General features: G+C 38.3%; 1 protein-coding gene across 1 annotated transcript in view; it reads right to left on the bottom strand.

The window, feature by feature from the left end:
- LOC139309657 (serine protease inhibitor Kazal-type 5-like) overlaps nt 1-20,090 on the bottom strand; it is a 29,014-nt gene extending 8,924 nt beyond the window's left edge. Inside the window, exons 1-6 of the mRNA XM_070933809.1 lie at nt 20,041-20,090; nt 19,890-19,950; nt 17,109-17,245; nt 15,268-15,379; nt 2,864-2,973; nt 1-52 (exon numbers count right to left, since the gene is read on the bottom strand). The exon at nt 1-52 is cut by the window's left edge and continues 33 nt beyond it. Coding sequence (XP_070789910.1) covers nt 1-52; nt 2,864-2,973; nt 15,268-15,379; nt 17,109-17,245; nt 19,890-19,950; nt 20,041-20,060 — 492 coding nt within the window. The 5' untranslated portion in view covers nt 20,061-20,090. The remainder of the gene's footprint in view (nt 53-2,863; nt 2,974-15,267; nt 15,380-17,108; nt 17,246-19,889; nt 19,951-20,040) is intronic.
- Nucleotides 20,091-20,331: the final 241 nt, after the last annotated feature.

Raw genomic sequence — 20,331 nt, 5'->3', positions numbered from 1 at the left:
GTTTCTTAAAAGATCTTTTCGACAATCTGCACTATATGAAGAGTCTCCTGACCTAGAAGAAATAATATGTACATTCATCTAAGTTTTTAATGGTGAACATATATCCAATGATGATCTCACTGATGCCAAATGCTAATCTGGTCAAGATTGCATCATGATCAACACAACATGTTCTTGCATGATTTGAATGAATTGGCTTCAGATGCTAGCATGAGTAGGATTGTGCTGACATAGAGACTAAGTTGACCTTGATAGACATATGCAGAAATTATTGCGTAGGCAAAAGGGGCTGCAGGGTTTGTTAACGTCCGAGATAACATTTGGTAGTGGATCAAGAAGACACCTCCCTAATTCAGTATAAGGAGGAGGAGGAAGTATAGCATAGCCAAACTTGCAAGGTTCTGTTATTAGAGCCAATCTCAATAAAAATAGTAAAATAGTTTTAGCCTTCCTAAGGCATTGGTTCCTTGGTCTGGTCTACCAAGGATTCGTTGCTTGCACTTTATAACCTGAGAAGGGAAACTGATGAATCCAAGATCACCTGCAAGGGTTGGATCTTGGGGTCCTGTGCTTCATTGGTTCTGTTCCTGCCTGAGAGGACAGAACTAATCAATGGGAAAAGGTGGCACAGTGGTTAGAATGCAATATTGCAGGCTAACTCTGCCCACAGTCTGGAATTCGATCCTGATGAGCTTGAGATTGACTCGGCCTTCCATCCTTCAAAGGTTGGTAAAATGAGGACCCAGATTGTTGGGGGCAATACGCTGATTCTGTAAACTGCTAAGAGAGGGCTATAAAGCCTTATAGAGCTGTATATAAGGTTAAGTGTTATTGCTATCATTATCTGATTGGATTACTGCAATGTTCTGTACATGGGGTTGAAGCCTCCCTTGGGAGTGCCAATGGATACAAAATGTAGTGACTTGTATGTTTCCAAATTAAAGGCATGACTTTTATATAAGACCCATTTTATCATCCCTACATTGGCCACCAATAATTTTTCTGGGTATGATTCAAAGTGCTGGTATTGGTCTACACAGAGCCCTATATGTGTGGGATTGAGGTATATTCAGAACTGTCTTCTCCAATAGAAATGTGGTTGTTCCATCAAGAACTTCAATGTTTAAGATGAAGAGAGACAGATGATTGAAAAAGTATTTTTTGTTCCAGCCATCAAGTTATTTTTTTTTTTAATTTGATTTATATGCCACCCTTTTCTGAAGACTCAGGGCGGCTTACAATGTGCTCAGCAATAGTTATGAAGTTATGAACTACCTCATGCTGGAAATTAAGCTGTTAGCTTTGTTGTTGGCCTTCTGGAAGTTATATTATTTGGGGGAAAATACAGAAAGGAGCATTCACTACACAGCCTTGAGCTGCATAATAAAGATGGGAAATAACAAGATTTGGCAATGGCTAAAATCAGGAAAGCTGAAGAAGGAGACAGAGGGGATAATTCTGGCTGAACAAAATTAAATCTTAAGAACAAATGTATTCTTTTTCTTTCTCTTGTGCCATATCCATCATCGGATGTTGGCAATCATGTTGGCAATCCTATTTTTGTCAACAGCCGCATGAAAAAGTGCTGCTGAGTATTGTCCAAACCAGTCCCTTAGGTTTTGAAGCCATGATGTTCTTCTTCTGCCTGGACCTCATTTGCCTTCAATCTTTCCCTGGAGGATTAAATGAAGGATGCTGTATTTTTCTGGGTGTCACATCACATGTCCAAAATATTCTAACTTTCACTTTTTAATGGCTTTGATGATTTCCCTTTGCTTTCCCAGGTGGCTTATCACTTCCATATTTGTGATTTTGTTAACCCAAGTTATATGTAACAGCTGTCTGATCAAATTTCAAATGCTTCTAGTTTCAAATGCTTCTAGTTTCTTCAAGTGGTTTTCTGTCAGAGACCAACACTCTACTCTGTAGAGCAGGATAGAAAAGATGTAACATCTGACAAGCCTGATTTTCAGTCTTAGGCTTATGTTGTGACTGCAGAAGACCTTTTTCATTTTGAAGAATGCTGTTCAAACAAGTGTATACAAAGCCAACATTGAGAAGACAGCAACAGACAGCAAATACCAACTCTGAAAGAAACTGAAGAAACAGTAGACCACCTAGATAGCTGCTACAAGAAGTTCCCATAGACTGACTAGAAACAATGGCATGAAAAAATAGTAACAATGGTGCATTGGAAGATCTGAAGAAATATGGTTTGCCTGCAAACAACAACTGGAGGGAACACAAAGTAATAGAAAGTAAGTGATAAGTGCCTTAGATGCAATCCCAAAAAAATTGGAGCACCACTTGGACACCATTGGCATTGACAAAATCATCATTGATCAACTACAAAAGACAGCTTTACTTAAAACAGCCTACATCCTGTGACGATGCCTTAACATCATGAAACAATAACATCTGTCTATCCCAGGGTACTTAGGAAGGACTCAATAGGTGAATAAAAATATCAAATCCAGTTTAAATATCTCACTAATTGTGCAACCAACCAGAAAAGACAGATATTTTCTGGAGGGCCTTGAGAATAAACTGGCCCCACCTGCACATATTTATATTTTGATAGATTTGCGTTTTAGCTTGATTTTGGGTTTTTTACTGTTTCATGTTTGTATTATGTAGTCTATTGCAATAATTTTGAAAACAGCAATATGAGCATAAAAGCATAATAACTAAATCCATAAGCAAGCTCCTAGACTATCTTCTGAAATAGTTCATGAAAGCCAGGTGCTTTCATGAACTTAAGTCCACATTGTCAGAAGCCAGGTTGATAGAGAACTGACTGTTCTTTATGTTTCCTCTTTTGCACTATAGCTACTCTTACACTTTGCCTACTTAGCATACTCACCCTCCACAATTGGTACTTGTTCTGTAATCACCATGTGCAATCTTCTCTCCTGTGCAGGAGTTATATCCCACATTGGGTTGAGTCAAACCATCCTGCTGATTGCAATTTCTCTGTCAATAAAGAAGTATATTATTTGCTTGTGGACAAATGGAGGCCTTGAGAGACAAGGTGAGATTGATTATCTCTTGTCCATTGAAACAGATGACCTTAGAAGTGTTTTGTTATTTCATTGATGGTGAAATTGCAATATTCAAAAGTTCAGAATTTTAAACAGCAACACTTGTATCCTCCAATTCTTTTATGTAAAATTCATCTTATTTAGATCTTGGAAAGGTAGTCCTTGGAAACTTTATGAGTTACAGATTATGTGTTCTTGGCTCAGAATGTCTCCATTTAATCATCCAGTCCTCAGTCTACAAGTTGCTTGAAGTCTCACATGGACAGCCAGATCCCTGAATCATATGCGGTTGTTCCCAGATGGGCCATTCCCACCATAGTCATCAGCAACCATAGAAAGAGATCATTAATATGTTTGAAAAGTTTTAATTTTAACCATGACTACAAATTTTATATTTATTAAGATAATCAACTAATAGAACAGGTACTATGAGATAGCCAATGTATGTTGATTTTACATATGCAAGTACCTATGTACCATAACCAGTATTTCTAAATATATTCTAAATAGGGGTAGAACCTCCTGGGTGGTACAAATATATCAGATTAATGTTGCAGTTGTTATGAAATCCTTGAGAAATGTCTAGAGCCGTGATGACAAACCTCTGGCACACAGAACCATATCTGTGGGCACACGAACGTTGCCCTAACAGGCGTGCGCTGGCCAGCTGGTTTTTGGGCCTTCTGGGCCCACCAGAAGTCAGGAAATGGGCTGTTTCCAGCCTCTGGAGGACTTCCGGGGTGGCTGGGTGGGGAAGGTCATTTTCACCCTCCCCAGGCTCCAAGAAAGCCTTTGGAGCCTGGGAAGGGGGAAAAATGGGCCTACTGGGCCCACTGGTAACCTTTTTGCCAAAAGAAGGGGGAGTGCGGAGGTGGTCGCATGTGCATGTGTGGGGGGCATTGAATTATGGGTGTGGGCACATGGGCGCGTGACCCCCTGCGCTCCCCCTGCTTTTGGCATGCGACAGCAAAAAGATTAGCCATCACTGGTCTAGAGCAATCTACAGTTTTAGGAAAGAGCTTGGTGGAAAACAAAAAACAAAGAATAAAGCCAAATAAGCAACAACAGAAAAAGTAAACATGGAGGAGGTTCTCATCCTAATATAGTTAATGGAATGAGATGTTGGATATAAAGATTAATGGGTCACAAACAAATCTGTCAAAATTCCTGAACCATATGGGTAGGAGGCTGTAAATGTCTTCGGCTTTAAAATGTTAATACTTGTTACCTGTTTAAATTGGCAATATGATTTGTATAAGGCTTATTGTGGAAGGAAGGAGCAAGGTTCCTTAAGAGACAAAGTCATAAGAAAGAAAGCAATAATTTATTAACATGCAACATTGCATCCTGAAATGAAAATTATTGTGCCTATGAATTATTTAATGCCCTATGATTTAAGTATTTCAAAATAAGTAGGTAGGACATTTGGAAAGAATACTTAGAAAGAAGTACCTCTGAAAAAGCGTAATAGAGTTGGAGTGGTGAAAAAAATAACAAAAATGACTTGTTGTTGGAAGTAACTGATATATTAGGCAAATATATCAAGTTTGGGACCTTACTAGTTAAAAAAAACAACAAGTTAAACGATATGTAATAAAATTCCACTAAATTATGTACAATATGGAGAAATTTGTTTGTTGTTCTCTTCTTTGTCTGTTTGAAGGTGCTCCTGTTGGATTTGTCCACAAAAAGATCCAGCAGGAACTCCTCCATAACAGACAAAAAAGAAAACAATAAATGGAGCAATGTTGTCATTCCATATCTTGCTGGAATATATGAAAAGTTTGGGAGGATCCTCAGCCAACACAATATAATTGCACACTTTAAACCAGGAATACATTAAGGCAGAAGCTTGTCCACCCCAAAGACAGAACACCCAGACACAAACTGAACAATATGATATAGCCAATGCAATGCAGTGAGACATGTGCAGACCCGTACATTGGGGAAACAAAACAACTACTTCACAAATGCATGGCACAACACAGGAGACAAACTCATCAGGATAGGATTCAGCAGTCCATCTGCATCTGAAAGACCAGGGTCACTCTTTTTGAAGACAGAAAAGTTGACATTCTGGATGGAAAGGACCACTGGTTTGAAAGAGTCAAAGGGGCCATCTATGTTAAAATTGAACAGTCTTCCTATAATAGAGGCGGAGGAATACAACAACACCTATCTCCTGTTTACAATGGAGTCCTTTCAGCATCCCAAGAAGGTTCCACACCCATCTGTACTCTGATTCAGGTGACTCAGAGGATACAGATAAACCCTCAAGTGGACTCAATGACTCTCAGTGCTAACAACCAGATGACTGCAAAGAATATAAATCCTTCCATTCCTCAGCAGTCAGTTAGAACTGAAGCAGCTTCTTGGATGACAAGTGAAATGTTTACATAGAAAAAGCCAAGAAAGTCCAGTTGCCTTTTGAAAAAAGCACCTTTGAGATTATTTGGATTAAAAGGAGAAAAGATGATTCAGAGTACGTCATCACACCAACTGCTTCTTACACCAAACACGTTTGTTCCTAGAACTGTTGGCTCTCTGATGGTAATCCTCCTCCACTCTTAAAGTACCTGTAGTCTAATATAATTTCATTTAATGAAATTAAATGAAATATTCAGATCAGAGAAATAAAGTACTTTGTTACCTAGCACACACGGCATAAACCACTGAAATGGCTAGCACAGTGATGGTGAAGCTATGACATAAGTATCAACAGGCATGTATCAAAGGTGACATGCCTGTTCACCAACACTGACAGGTTTTAATCTCTTTAGTCTGCCGCACCTAGTGGCGCGGCAGACTAAATCACTGTTATTAACAGTTATTAACATCAGCTGCCTGCAATTACTGCAAGTTCAAATCTCACCAGGCTCAAGGTTGACTCAGCCTTCCATCCTTTCTAAGGTAGGTAAAATGAGGACCCAGATTGTGGGGTCAATAAACTGACTTTGTATAAAAATATACAAAATTATGAAGGCTATTGCTTAACGCATTGTAAGCCGCCCTGAGTCTCCGGAGAAGGGCAGCATATAAATCAAATTTTTTAAAAAAGCCCATCCTTCCTCCCATTTTTTGAGGGGGGGGCTACAGAATGGAATGTGCTCTTGCATGGCATTCAGAGCCTCCAAATATTTTACACAAAGAGGGCATGCTTTTGCGCAATTTTTGGAGCCTACATATGCAGCAGGAGAGCATTCTCTGAAGCTGCTTCAGGAACGAAGGCCTCAAGTGGATGTTTTTAAGGAGAGTCTAGACCTGTGATGGAAAATCTATGGCACATGTGCCATAGGTGGCACGTGTAGTCATATCAGTGGGCACGCAAGCTCAGCTCTGGTGTGCAGGAGGTCCCACCGGAAGTTAGCAAACAGGCCGTTTCCGGCCTCCGGGAGGGTGGGGAAGGCCGTTTTTGCCCTCCCCAGACTCCTAGAAAGGCTCTGGAGGCTGGGAAGAGCAAAAAATGGGCCTACCATGCCATTGCATCCCAGGAGCGGGGGGAACGGGGGGGCTACGCACATGCATGGGGGCAGGGTACATAGAATTATGGGTGTGGGCATGCGCACAACCCCCCCACTCCTGGCACACGATGGCAAAAAAGTTAGCCATCACTGGTCTAGACAGTCACTTATCTGGAATGTATCGGTTCTCCTGCTTGAGCAGGGGCCTGGATTAGAAGACCCCACTAAGGTCCCTTCCCGTTTATTCTATTCTATTCTATTCTATTCTATTCTATTCTATTCTATTCTATTCTATTCTATTCTATTCTATTCTATTGATCCAAAGCTGCCTCAGATAGGCCTCAGGCATCTGTCAACAGAAAGAAAACACCACCTGAGGGTAAGTAGTGAGTGGCAGATCCTGGTAAGGGGGATGGTGTCACACACATGATTGGCCAATTTTTTTTTTTTTTTTAAGAAATGAATATGTAAAAAAATTGTTTCTCTTCATTGAGGATGGGGTTTTTTGACATGCTAGTAGAGTCAAATTAGGTGTTTTCTGACATTTTGACATGCCGATCCCAAAAGGTTTACTGTTACTAGGCTACCACAACATGTAGCCGTGGGTGCCACTTTAAAGAGCTTCAAAGGGAAACGAGGCCTGTTCATGTAGTCTGTGATCAAAGTTTGTTAGTCTTGATGCCTATCTTCAGTATCAAAAGCAGCATGCTTGTGATTGCTAGTTTCTGAGATAGATGATAAAGAGATTGTTGTTTGCTCATTCTCTGCTCCTTGCTTTTTGCGTGTGCTTAGTCCCTAAGGGGAAAATGTGCAAGATATGAAATATGCAATTATTTTATACCACCAGAACTACCAGTAGAAACAAGAGATGCAAGACAAAGTTAAATTCCTCATCGTTCTTTTAAAAAGAGACACACAATATTTGATTGATAGTGCTGTTTGGTAGAACACTGATCTGTTAATTTTCCATTCTATAAAGTTAGAAACTGAATCTGACAATATTCTTGTATACATCTAATAAATACACAAGAAAAATGTATGGAGATTTAAGATACATAATGCATTTAATAGTAATCAGATTTCCACAACTAATCCCTTATTTAGTTTTTTGGCCTTCCTCTAGAAATAATGGATGAAATGCACAAATTTGCTCTTGGATACCACTTGGAAGATTTGCACTTTTCTTACCTGAGCTTCTAATCATGATTATATTAACTCAGTTTCCTGAGCTGGTAGGATTGTTTCACCGGCAAGTACGCATATGGATATCACCTGTAAAGTTAGATTTTATCAACTAATGAATGGATACACATTGATCAAAGGCAGAATAGGTATCCACTTTGCTAATACAGGTAGTCCTTGAGGTACGACCACAATCGAGTCCAAAATTTCTGTTCTTAAGTGAAACATTTGTTAAGTGAATTTTGCCCCATTTTATGACATTTCTTGCCTCAGTTGTTAAGTGAATTGCTGCAGTTGAGAAGTTAGTAACTGGGTTGTTACATGAATCTAACTTCCCCATTGACTTTGCTTGTCAGAAGATCGTAAAAAGTGACCTTGGGACACAGGAACAGTCATAAGTATGAACCAGTGGCCAAGCGTCTGAATTTTGATCACATAATCATGGGGATGCTGCAAAGGTTGTAACTGTGACGAACTGTCATAAGTCACTTTTTTCAGTGCCGTTGTAACTTTGAACAGTCACTAAACGAGCTGTTGTAAATCAAGGACTATCTGTATAACTACCAACACTGCTCCAAAGAAAGAGAGAATCATCGTAAATAATACATTTGTTTTAACACTGTCATCTTTTTTCAACAATGAAGATCCTGTTCAATATACTAGTATCATCAAGTTGTTCTCAGCCTGAGGCAAAAATAGTTTGTGTCAAAACTCAGCATAATAGGAATGACATACAAATACAGGATGCTGGAGCTATTATTTGAGACTTCATCATCTCCCAACACCTCATTACACCTCTTTGCAATTTTACAGCAGAGCTCTGATGAACCTTCAAGTAAATCACAGGGTTCCCTGCATGTATTGTTTAGTTTCAGCATATCAAAAAGCAAAACTGGACAACTTCCAAGTATTATTAACTTAGTAATGTAGGGAGATGTGTTTGTTAGATAACTAGCAACAACCAGCACAGAATTCACAAAAATCTTCTCTGGCTGCCTGCTGGTCATCTTTACGTCACAGAACCCTTCTTCCATAAATGAAATGGAATTTGTAAACCAAACACTTCCTTTTAAAAGCTACATTTACAGCAGTTATCTCAAGATCAGGGGTGCTATTCAGCAGGGTCTGACAGGTTCTGGAGAACCAGTAGCAGAAATTTTGAGTAGTTCAGAGAACCGACAAATGCCACCTCTGGCTGGCCCCAGAGTGAGGTGGGAATGGAGATTTTGTAATATCCTTCCCCCAGGAGTGGAGAGGGAATGGGGATTTTGCATTATCCTTCCCCCAGGAGTGGGGAGGGAATGGGGAGTTTGCAATATCCTTCCCCGGGAGTCGGGTGGGAATGGAGATTTTGCAGTATCCTTCCCCTGCCACTCCCACCAAGCCACACCATGCCCACCAAGCCACACTCACAGAACCGGTAGTAAAAAAAAAATTGAATTCCACCGCTGCTCAAGATGACAATGAAAGGAGTAGAAAAACTAGCTTGTAATCAAAATACTTCAGATCTCAGAAGCTGAGTGTAAAGTTAATAAGCAAAGAAACAAAAAGAAACAAAAATCTAAATTGCTGCAGCAAAAACAGATAAGAACCTTCTGCAAAAGTCTTGATTGTTACAATAAATCTCCAGTAAAATTACATAGTTTGTATCATTGCAGGATGACATCAAAATGCCTTTGAAGTTACTAGCCCTCCTTTGCCTCCCCAGGGGTGCCCAGGATTATTTCTGTACTTTGACAAAGAAATTTAAGAAGACTAGTGTGAAGTAACAAAATTCAAATTCATTTTTAGATTTCACACTATTGGAGCTAGGATCCATAGAGACGGAGAGAACTTAATTCTCCCTCCCAAAGAGTCTGCTATTACCAGCTTTTCCCACTTGGTGGCTACCAGCTATGCAGCATCATCAGAGAATTCTGGAAATTTTAATTCCAACATCTTGAGGAACTACCCTATTGGGGAAGTTGAACATAAAAATTCATTATTTTATTCCAACATAAAAACAGGAAATGAGCAACAGTCATTATGTCTGGATTTGTATGTCTTTTGACACACATTCAGACAAATTCTTTGGTCATAATTTTAGCACATTTACTTATATTGCTGGGAGTTGCCAGCACTTCTGTTTAATACTAGGAAGATAAATCTCCAGTATTACTGCTACCTGTTCTCATTCAACTGGAAGAAATAGAATTGGCGATAGAAAAGTCTTGAAAAAGAGAATGTTGGTAAAATTCTGGTGTGAATTCTGTTCTTCTTTCTCTTTTCTTTGCAATGTCTCTGATTCCCCATTTTTCAATTACATGTCAACAGAAGTCAGTATGAGTGAAATCTCCCTCTGCCCTGCTCCCATTGGGGTTTTTCAGCAATGACTCTACTCCAGAGAGATCTGCCCTTGGAGTATTTTCTGGAGAACTATTTCTTCCCCTAGAGAAATTTAGAACCATCAACCACCTTATTTCTCAGACCATCTCTTGAATGGGGAAAAAAATGGAACACCATTTATGTTCTTTTCTAGTAATAACATTTCATGCTTCCTGTCCTCCAGCTTTCTGCAGTCTTTGGTATGATCTTGCCTATAAGCTACATTGCTTTGAGAGTACATTGCTCTCAAATTACATCTTATGCTATAAAATAGTTTAGTCCAAAAATTTCCACTTTCTGAAATGCAAATGGTGCTGTTTATCTCTCTTCAGCTCCGAGATAACTATTCATTTCCCTCAGAAAAGACTTCATCTAGATCAGTGGTTCTCAACTTCCTAATGCCACGACCCTTTAATACAGTTCCTCATGTTGCGGTGACCCCCAACCAGGGGTGGGTTCTAAATTTTTTTATTACCGGTTCTGTGGGTGTGGCTTATTTTGTGGGCATGGCTTGGAGGTTATGTGACTGGGTGGGCGTGGCTAGCCGGTCATGTGACCGGGTGGCCATGGCTATGTGTATAGGGACTACTCAGAGGGCTGAAAAAAGTCATTTCTGACAGGTCCTCACACTTTTGACTGGTCCTCACACTTATGACCATCCTCACATTTATGCCCGTGCAGCATTCTTAACAACCATGTCACTCATTTCACAACTGCTTCTCTTCACCATGGTGACAAGATAGGGCAAAAACGTAAAATGTGAGGACAGTCGTAAGTTCAAGGACTGGTCAAATGTGCGAGGACCAGTCAAAAATAACTTTTTCAGCCCTCTGAGTAGTCCATATGTATAAAAGGATACAGCAATAGAGAGGGATGAAGGAAGGGAAGGGAAATTAGACTAGGAGTGAGGGTAAGAGAGGGAGGAAGAGAGGAGGAGAAGGAGAAAGGAAGAGGAAGTAGGGAGGAGAAGAAGCGGGAAAGGAAGAGAAAGTAAGAAGGAAAGAAAAGAGAGAGGTGGTAGGTTTGAGGAGAAAGATTGCTGTACCATAAAAAAGATGAAAGGGAAGAAAGCCAACCCCAAACAAATATAAAGATATTAAGATAAAGAATGAATTGTTAAACTTTAAAGAATAAAAGAGAACAAATATGAATAAATAACAATAATTAGAAACACACATACAAACATACAATGTATTTTCTTTGAACAGAGTATTTGGCCGGTTCACAAATTTAAACAGTGTTTAGTCATTTCAATTAAATTTACAATTTCCATATTTCCTTTTTGCCATATTTATTCCTCATCTATTTTTGTAAAAAACCAATATTACCCTTCATCCTCATCTCTAATCTTAATCAAATTCAATTTTTCCCTTCTATTCTATATTATACCCCTTCCCATTGTCATCTATTTTTTTTATAGAAACTTTATTGAGATTTTTTACAAAACAAAAAAGAAGTAAAAAAAAGAGAAAAAGGAAAAACAAACATTCAAACAAAAACATAAAACACATAAATATAATAAACATTTTCAATTAGTATCGGATGTGCAGTGTTTTAACTATTTACATAAATAGTACTTGGTGACATTTCAACTCACTTTTAACCAATATTTAACACACCTTTAGATCTTTCTTTCATTTTATCATGCAGCCACTTGTACCACCTTTCCCACACCATATAGTAAACTGACTTCTCATCATTTAATTCATAAGTTAATTTAGTCATCTCTGTGCACTCGAGTATTTTCTTAATTGTAAGCTCTTCTGGTGGTTGAGTTTTCTCTTTCCAGTACTGTGCGTATGCCAATCTAGCGGCTGTAATTATGTGGATCATTAAATGTGTCATTTCCTTTCTATATGACTTCTTTATTATTCCCAGGAGGAAAATCTCTGGTGTTAGTTCAATATCATCGTCAATTATTTCTTGTAACCACCTCCTAATTTTATTCCAGTATCCTTTCGCTTCCGGGCATGTCCACCACATGTGAAAGAAGGTGCCTTGACCATAGCCACATTTCCAACAATTGGGGTGTATATTGGGATATATCTTTGCTAGTCTGGCTGGGGCTAGGTACCATCTATGCAACATTTTGTAATGGTTTTCCTTATATGCCACTGCTCTAGTGAGTTTAAGATTTCTGTTCCATGCCTCCTCCCATTCCCCAAAATTTATATCGCGCCCTATATTTTTCTCCCATGCAATTATTTGGTTCTTTGTGACATCTTCAAACTTATCGTCGCCTAATAAATAATTGTATAGTTTTGCCAGAATCTTTTTATTTGTTCCCATCAGGACTTTATCCAATCCATTTGGTCCAAGTTCTAAACCGTATTGTTCTTTGTCTCTCTGATATCTGGATTTTACTTGTGAGTAGGTCCACCAATCTAAAATTATTCCTTGCTCTCGTAAGGTGTCATTTGGTTTAAGCCTCCCTCCTTCGTCTAAAATATCTTTGTATCTGCCCATTTTCTCCCTCTCCTACCTATTTGGGTGGGTCAGGGCCTCCATCGTTGAGAGCCAATTTGGGATTTTTTTGTAATATTTTTGCCTAATCTGAGTCCATGTTTGTATCAAGGAATCTCTAATTTTATGTCTATGGAAATGTGTCTTCCTTTTCTTCTCCGTGTCCCAAATGTGGGTGTGCCAGCCTTTTTGCAAGTCATGTCCTTCTAAAGTGAGAATCCTCTCATTTTCCAGGGTGATCCAGTCTCTTAACCAAACTAGCTTAGCTGCCCTGTAGTATGTTTCCCAATCCGGGAGTCCAAATCCGCCTATATCTCTTTTGCCCCTTAAAATTTTAATGGAAAATCTCGTTTTTTTCCCCTCCCATATAAATTCTCTGATGATTTTGTCTAATTCTAAGAAAAAAATTTTATCTAAATTTATCGGTATATTTTGGAATAAGAATAATATTCTGGGGAGGATGTTCATCTTAATTGTGGCTATCTTGCCCAAAAGTGATAGTCTTATTTTTTTCCAGCTATCTAGGTCTTGTTTCATTTTTCTAATTAGGGGAGTATAATTATCGTCTTTCAGGGTCGAGCATCTTGATGTAATCCAAATTCCTAGGTATTTAATTTTTTTGGCAACCTGTAATCCTAATACTTCTTCTATCTCGTTCTTCTGGCTCTCAGTTGTGTTCTTAATCAATACTTTGGTTTTAGTTTTGTTCAGTATAAAGCTTGCCACCTCTCCATATTTACTTAATTCCTCTAATACTTTAGGTCCCAATTCTATGGGGTCTTCAAGGATTAGAGCTACGTCGTCCGCAAATGCTTGCGTCTTGTAGGTCTCCTTCCTGATCTTCAATCCTTTTATTTCCTCGTTAGTTCTAATTTTCTGGAGAAGAACTTCTAGAGCCAAAATAAACAATAGGGGAGGATAGGGGACAACCTTGCCTTACTCCCTTACTAATTTGGAATGTTTTGGTCCTATCCCCATTCACCAGGATGCTCGCCTTTTGGTTATTATAAATAGATTTAATCATCATTTCAAAATTTTTCCGAATTTCATAATCTCAATTTGTTTAAACATAAATTTCCAATTTAGATTGTCAAATGCCTTGTCAAATTGTCAAATTTTGTCATTTGATTGTCAAATTCCCATTGTCATCTATTTTTATATCCATCCTCACATTGGTTAATTATGTAATATTACAGTTGTGTAATATAAATTCAACGTTTTAGTTATTAACTAAATTAGTTATATAACTACCTTTTTTGTATATTAATCAATATGAACATGAATATTCCAATTATTTCCATGCAATCCAATTTCTTACAAATCAATTAATTATATTTACCAATAATAATAAACCAAATAATTTTCCCCATATATTCCTCCAAACCACAACTTAACCATTTCTGCTTTCAACACAATATACAATTAATAGTATCTCAATTATTACAATTCCCTAGTTAAATAGAGCTTTTTTTCTTTTGTGTTTTAAAATCTCCTCTTTTTCCCTAAATTTCCCGTGGTTTGCACCTATCTTTTTTGGTGAGGAAAAAGGAAAGAAATCTGCCTGCCTAATTTTCCAAGTTGCAGCAACAGCAAAGCAGTTTCAGTTTCGTTTTTAAGCATAGATAGGGGGAAAAAAATCAGCACTCTTTCCAAGCAAGCAGCAGAGCCCTGAGCAAAACAGCTGAGAGCAAATCAGCTGGGGGTCAGGAGCCGATCTAAGCAAGGGCTAATTAGCCTATGCTGAAACTCCACGGGCCAATAAAATTACAAAAAAACACCGAACCATTTGTTAAATTGCTGGCTCCCCCGCCCCTCGCCCACCACTATTTATTGGCAATAAATAGTGGTACGGAGGGGCGGGGCAAGCCAGCAATTTAACAAACGGTTCGGCTGCACCACTGGCTCTAGGGCGGCCCTTTGAAGCCCTGCGGCAAAAATTTAAACAGTTTTTTTTCCTCTAGCCATCGGAGGCAGCAATAGATTGGGAGCGGAGGGGTAAACGAACGGCCGGCGATCCAACAGAGCAGAGAGTGATGGTGAGTGAAGGCGGGGGGGCGAGAGAGGGCTTTGGCGACTCCTGTGAAATGGACGTTCGACCCCCAAAGGGGTCGTGACCCCCAGGTTGAGAACCGCTGATCTAGATAATCTCCTCAAAAGTGGGCATTCCTCAAGAAGAGCCACTACAGAAAATATGGGTTTTCTAGAAGTTGTTGAATGTGAATTTCCATCGTGCATGCAAGACTCACACAGGAGAATAGGAAGTGTCCATTCGTCCATTTCCAGATGTAACTATATTTTTATTTTAAAATAAATAAAACTATATCTTGCATACCATCTATTTTTTCTTCCCATATGTAAGTCTCCACCATATTATATTTATATTCCTTAAAACTGAATTCTGAATTTTCTTCATTATGATATCTCCCAGCATATCATAATGTATACAAACTGTGGTTGGTCTTCTAAAATAATTTGAATACTACTGCCTGCCACATGATCCCAGACTGCCAATCCTGAACTGCTGCAAAAGACAATTTTTGATATGATGTTTCTGTTTTCCTTTGAAAATATGAAATCTTCTTAACCTGAAAAGGCTTTGAGGCTATGATTGTTATGGTGTAATATTTGAGCTTCCTCTGCCACAAATGCTACAAACAAACGAATCATTTGAAGCAAAACAAAATGGGGGGAAAAATCTGTTTTCACAGTTGTGGAGGTAATGGCCAGGTAGAAGTTTGAGTAATATTCCCCCTCACCTCATTTAGGTTTCCTTGCTTCCCTTGAGTAGCTCTGTTGCCATTTGAATATGGGCTTGGTTGTCCTTTTCCACTTCCACCCAAAATCTTGCCTTGTCTTGCTTCTTTTTTGCTAGAAGACACGGAGCATAGAAGAACAGAAATTGGTTTTCATAGTCGAAGTGCTTGTTAGAAGTCAAAATGTTTAGTAGAAGAGCAAGATAAAAACACAGCAAAGCAATATACAAAAGTGGAAACAAAAGGAAAGACAAGATGGCCAAAAGATGGCATAACAAATGCTAATGAAAACACAATTGGGATATTATAATTATAATTATAAAATAAAAATTTTATAATTAAATTATAAAAAATTAAATTATAATTTAATTATAAATAATTAAATTATTTATAAAAATAATTATAAATTATTTTTTCAGGATTGTGGCTTGGCTTGCTGAAGCAGTTTAACAGAACTAAGAATGAGCTAAATGGATTAAATCTAGGTTTTTTTTATTGTTGAGATCCTGTCTTAGTTGAGAAAGTGACTGGATGACTTGAGTCAAGCCACAATATCCGAACCTAATCTATCTCTATTTGTTATGTTGGATAAGAAGAGGCAGAGAAAAGTTCATGTCTATGGCCTTTGTCTTATGGAATGGGTAGAGTTCAGATTCAATAAGTAAGGTGAATTTCACAAAGAGGATCACAGTAAGAAGACTCCACCAAGTTATCCAACTTGAACAGCCCATTAAAAATCATTAGTTCTTTGCAAAAATTGTTATTATTGCTCTCCCCCAGAGCACCACATATATTGAATAGTAGAATTGCTTTGGAAAAGTCTCTACGAATGTGTGAGTTCTATTATCTGGCTAAAGTGGATCATTTCAGGCACAGATTTTTGCAAGCAATGAATGGACATCGAAGATAATGAATTAATGACTCTTGTCACAGTCCATCCTGGGACTACCATATATGTGCCTGGAATACAGCTTCTAATCAACTTCCTCTCTCTTTCTCTCTGGGTGAAAAGGCTGAGGTCTAAAGGCATTACTAAACTGCCATTCTTCACAGACTTGACTATATCGTTTTTTGATGTACTCTAATTCTATGTATTGTAGAAAGTCAGCACCTACCCCCACTTCCTAGAAGAATGAAATATTTTTGAGAAATAAGAAAAAGGCAGAATATTATATTTCCCCAAAGGCAGAAATGGAGAAACATGTTTTTTTTTAAAGACAGAAAGCAGGCAGAAAGCAGACTATCAGTCTTTCTTAATAGCTCCAGCAGATACTGAAGAGGCAGCTTTCAGAAAAGCAGATTTGGTAATCCATTCAAGACAGGATATTTTGAAACTCCCTGCAGCAAAGTTTAAACAAAGGCAGGATTAGGTAGAATGGTAGTATTAGCCGTCATTCAAGATCCAACACAGGACAAAGCTATTAAGCCACAATAGGAATTGCCCAACACCCTTTCAGAACCCAAGCCCTTTCATTGCATCACACCAAACTTCAACCAAACCTGGGGGCTCAGACAAACACCTAGGAATTGCATTTCCTCTTCTGCCTATATAGCCATCTATGACCCCTACATGGCCCCATGGGAGTCTGACAACAGCCAATAGAATGCATGTTCTTGCACAGGAACAGGAAGCTCAAATGCAAAGCCCAAGAAAAGGTATAACACCCCCCTCAATTCCATGTGGTCAGCTGCACCAGAACCATGTGCTTGGTGGTTCTGTTCATCATTTAAACCTTCTTTCCAATCAGCTTCCATGTTTCCAGTGTCTTTCTCCTGGCTTGGAATTGAACCAGATGGATATTTTTCCCGCAATATAAATATCATTATTTAGTTAAAGCACTTACAATTGCTCTGCACACATGATGCACTTGTTGCTGTGAGTCCGGCCAAAATCATCACGTACTGGATCATTCTCACGTGTACAAGTGAGTTCTCCATTTGGCCCGATCTGTGACCGATATTCATAGCAATTATCAAACCTCTGGAGAGAAAGAATATAAAATGATTTGTACTGATTCTTAGAAACTATTATGCAAATGCATCATTGATATACATTATCTTTGTATATCATAAGGTCAACCATGTCACCAGTCATTGAGAACCTTCCTTGAGGTCATTAAAAGCATTATTTGGTGTTGTCTTGATATTGAGTCCAATTATCTTTCTTTTGCAAGGGTATTCAAAGTGTGCCATTGATTCAGTTAATAAAATTTATTTCAGCAAGCTTGAAATACAGTCAATTTTCCCTAACCATAGCAGCAATTGCTAGGTAGACAATATCGTGAGGATAATTCAGAGAATCCGCATCTCTGCTTCAATTGCTGATAAAAAAATAAGTGTTGAAAAATAAATGCAATAAAAATGAATAAGGCCCACAATATGATCTTCATGCATTGTGGCAGATCATTATATACTTGCTGCTTTAGATGGAAGATGGAAATACAGGATAAATATCATTTATTTTTTAATATTGAATTATAACAGATATTATATATTATCAGACAAAGATGAAGATTTAAAAATGATACTAAACTTATTTAACCTAAACTTCCCTGATAAATCCACATAGTACCTGCTATCAAGAAGGATAATTCAGTCTGTATGTAATTTAATGAATGAGATTTTTCTCATTCATACCTTAAACAGGACAAGCATATTTTTAATACAAGACGTATACAGGTAGTCCTCAACTTACGAGCACAATTGAGCCCAAAATTTCTGTTGTTAAGTGAGATGTTTGTTAATGTGAGTTTTGCCCCATTTTATGATCTTCCTTGCCACAGTTGTTAAGTGAATCTGGCTTCCCCATTGTCTTTGCTTGTCAGAAGATCGCAAAAGGTGATCACATGATGTTGGGACACAGCAGCTGTCATATATATGAGCCAGTTGTCAAGCATCTGAACTTTGGTCACATGATCATGGGGATGCGTCAAAGGTCATAACTGAAAAAGTCATAAGTCACTTTTTTCAGGGCCGTTGTAACTTTGAACAGTCATTAAATAAATTGTTGCAATTTGAGGACTACCTGTATTGTGTGTGTTAGTATGCTATACATGCATCCTAGTTGTTAGATTAAGACAATAGAATGTTGGCTTGCAAGGCAGTCACTAGATTAGGGATCCTAGCCTTTAGAGCCTTTGGAGTATACTGGCCTTTGATTGTACCTATTGATATTGGTCTATTGGTCTATTGTTTATTGATTGAAATGGTCTATTGGTCTATTGATCCATTGGTCTATTGATCTGTTGGTCTCTTGTCTATTGATCAAAATGGTCTATTGGACTATTGATCCATTGGTCTATTGGTCTATTGGTCTTTTGATCAAAATGTTCCCTGTTCCAAACTAACTGACAAGGGAGTGCTAGGTATAGAAACTATCTCAAACAGAGCAAAAAGAATTACATAACAGACTGCCATGGAAGGAAGGGGGTTCTCCTTAGAGGAACTTTTTAAAAAGGCTCTGGGTGAGAAAAATGAATGCATGAAAATAATTGCTGTTAAAATGGGAAGAAAATATATGTTGTTTAGGAAAAGATAGTTGCAAACAATGTAATCAAAAAGAACAAAAAATCTCACAGTATAATAGGCAGTGGAAATTCAGAGGCATTTTGATGAAAGGTGAAAGGAAACTTAAAGAAGGAACCTAGAACAGAATGAAGAATGAAAGAGATGAAATGAATTGGAACTGAAGCAGGGGTGAAATCCAGCAGGTTCTGACAGGTTCTGGAGAACTGGTAGCAGAAATTTTGAGTAGTTCGGAGAACCGGAAAATACCACCTCTGACTGGTTGCAGAGTGGGGTGGGAATGGAGGTTTTGCAGTATCCTTCCCGTGCCACGCCCACCAAGCCACACCACACCCACCAAGCCATGCCCACAGAACCAGTAGTAAAAACATTTGAATTTCACCACTGAACTGAAGTATTTTAGAGATTGATATGGGGAAGAGCTTCAAAGAATTTAATTAAAATGAATGCTATATATGTAAGTGTCCATGAAAAAAAATGGATGAAAAGAAGATCACCAAAATTGTGAGAATGTTGACAAGTGGTAAAGGATTTGTATGAAGATGATTGGAAGAATGCCCTTATTTTCCCCTATACAAAGTGAAAAGTAGCAGCAGTAGATACAAAAAATACAGGGGCAGTTGTGTGATAGAAGACTGATTAAAGGATACAAGAGGTGGGCAAAATTTGGGAAGTGAAATGGGCCTTTGTGCAGGGCAGGAAAAGCTCAAGCCAGGTGTTTCCTGCACAATGACACAACGTAAAATAAGGATGGGCTGCACGGATAGAAAAGTATGGAGAAGTATAACGATTGGTGTGAGTGTAAACCAGCTTTAGTTATGCTTCTTTTCATTTCCTTTTTAATAGTTTTAATTTCTTTGGTTTACTATTTCTTATTTCTTTCCTGCATTCTTTTCCCCTGAAGTGGTATAGTCTAATTCATATATGGTAGTGTAATAAAAAAACCTTTGAGTGTGTGCAGGACACAGCAAACTCTTGATGGTGTTTAGCATGCTAGAATATGTCTGGGATGCATGTGTTTTCTTCTTCTTGGTCATTGTGAGCAATTGGATGCAGAATGGTAATGGTGATAGAGAAACCTGGGTAAAATTTGATCTCACCTCATTGTTTCCATATTGTGGCTGTCTCTGTTCAAGAGAATTCATCTTACCTCCATTTTTGCTGCACAAAAAAGTATAAAACATTTTTTTAACTTTTCAGCAGACAGTAATCTAATGTAGTTGAAAATCAATCACATTATCATCTACTCACAACTGCTGTAGGCACATCATGCAGTTATTGTTGTATTGTTTGCCTGAAGCATCATGAACTGGGTTAAGCTCTCTGGTGCAGAAAAACCCCCCTTTAATGAAGTAAGGCCAATATTCACGGCAACTTTCATCCTACGGTGGAGAAAAACAAAGCTTTCTTCTTTTTGTCATCTCAGTTGAAGATACTATTTATTACAAGTCACCAACTCTGTACTAACTGAGTTGCACGAAGCAACAATGCAGAATAATAATGCACGTAATTATACTCTCTTACAAAATGCTCCAATTGCTG

This window comes from Pituophis catenifer, unplaced genomic scaffold, assembly GCF_029215685.1.
Source record: "Pituophis catenifer annectens isolate HBS135680 unplaced genomic scaffold, rPitCat1.0.hap2 SCAF_2, whole genome shotgun sequence".
Taxonomy (NCBI): domain Eukaryota; kingdom Metazoa; phylum Chordata; class Lepidosauria; order Squamata; family Colubridae; genus Pituophis; species Pituophis catenifer.
This window is presented reverse-complemented; position numbering and strand designations above follow the sequence as displayed.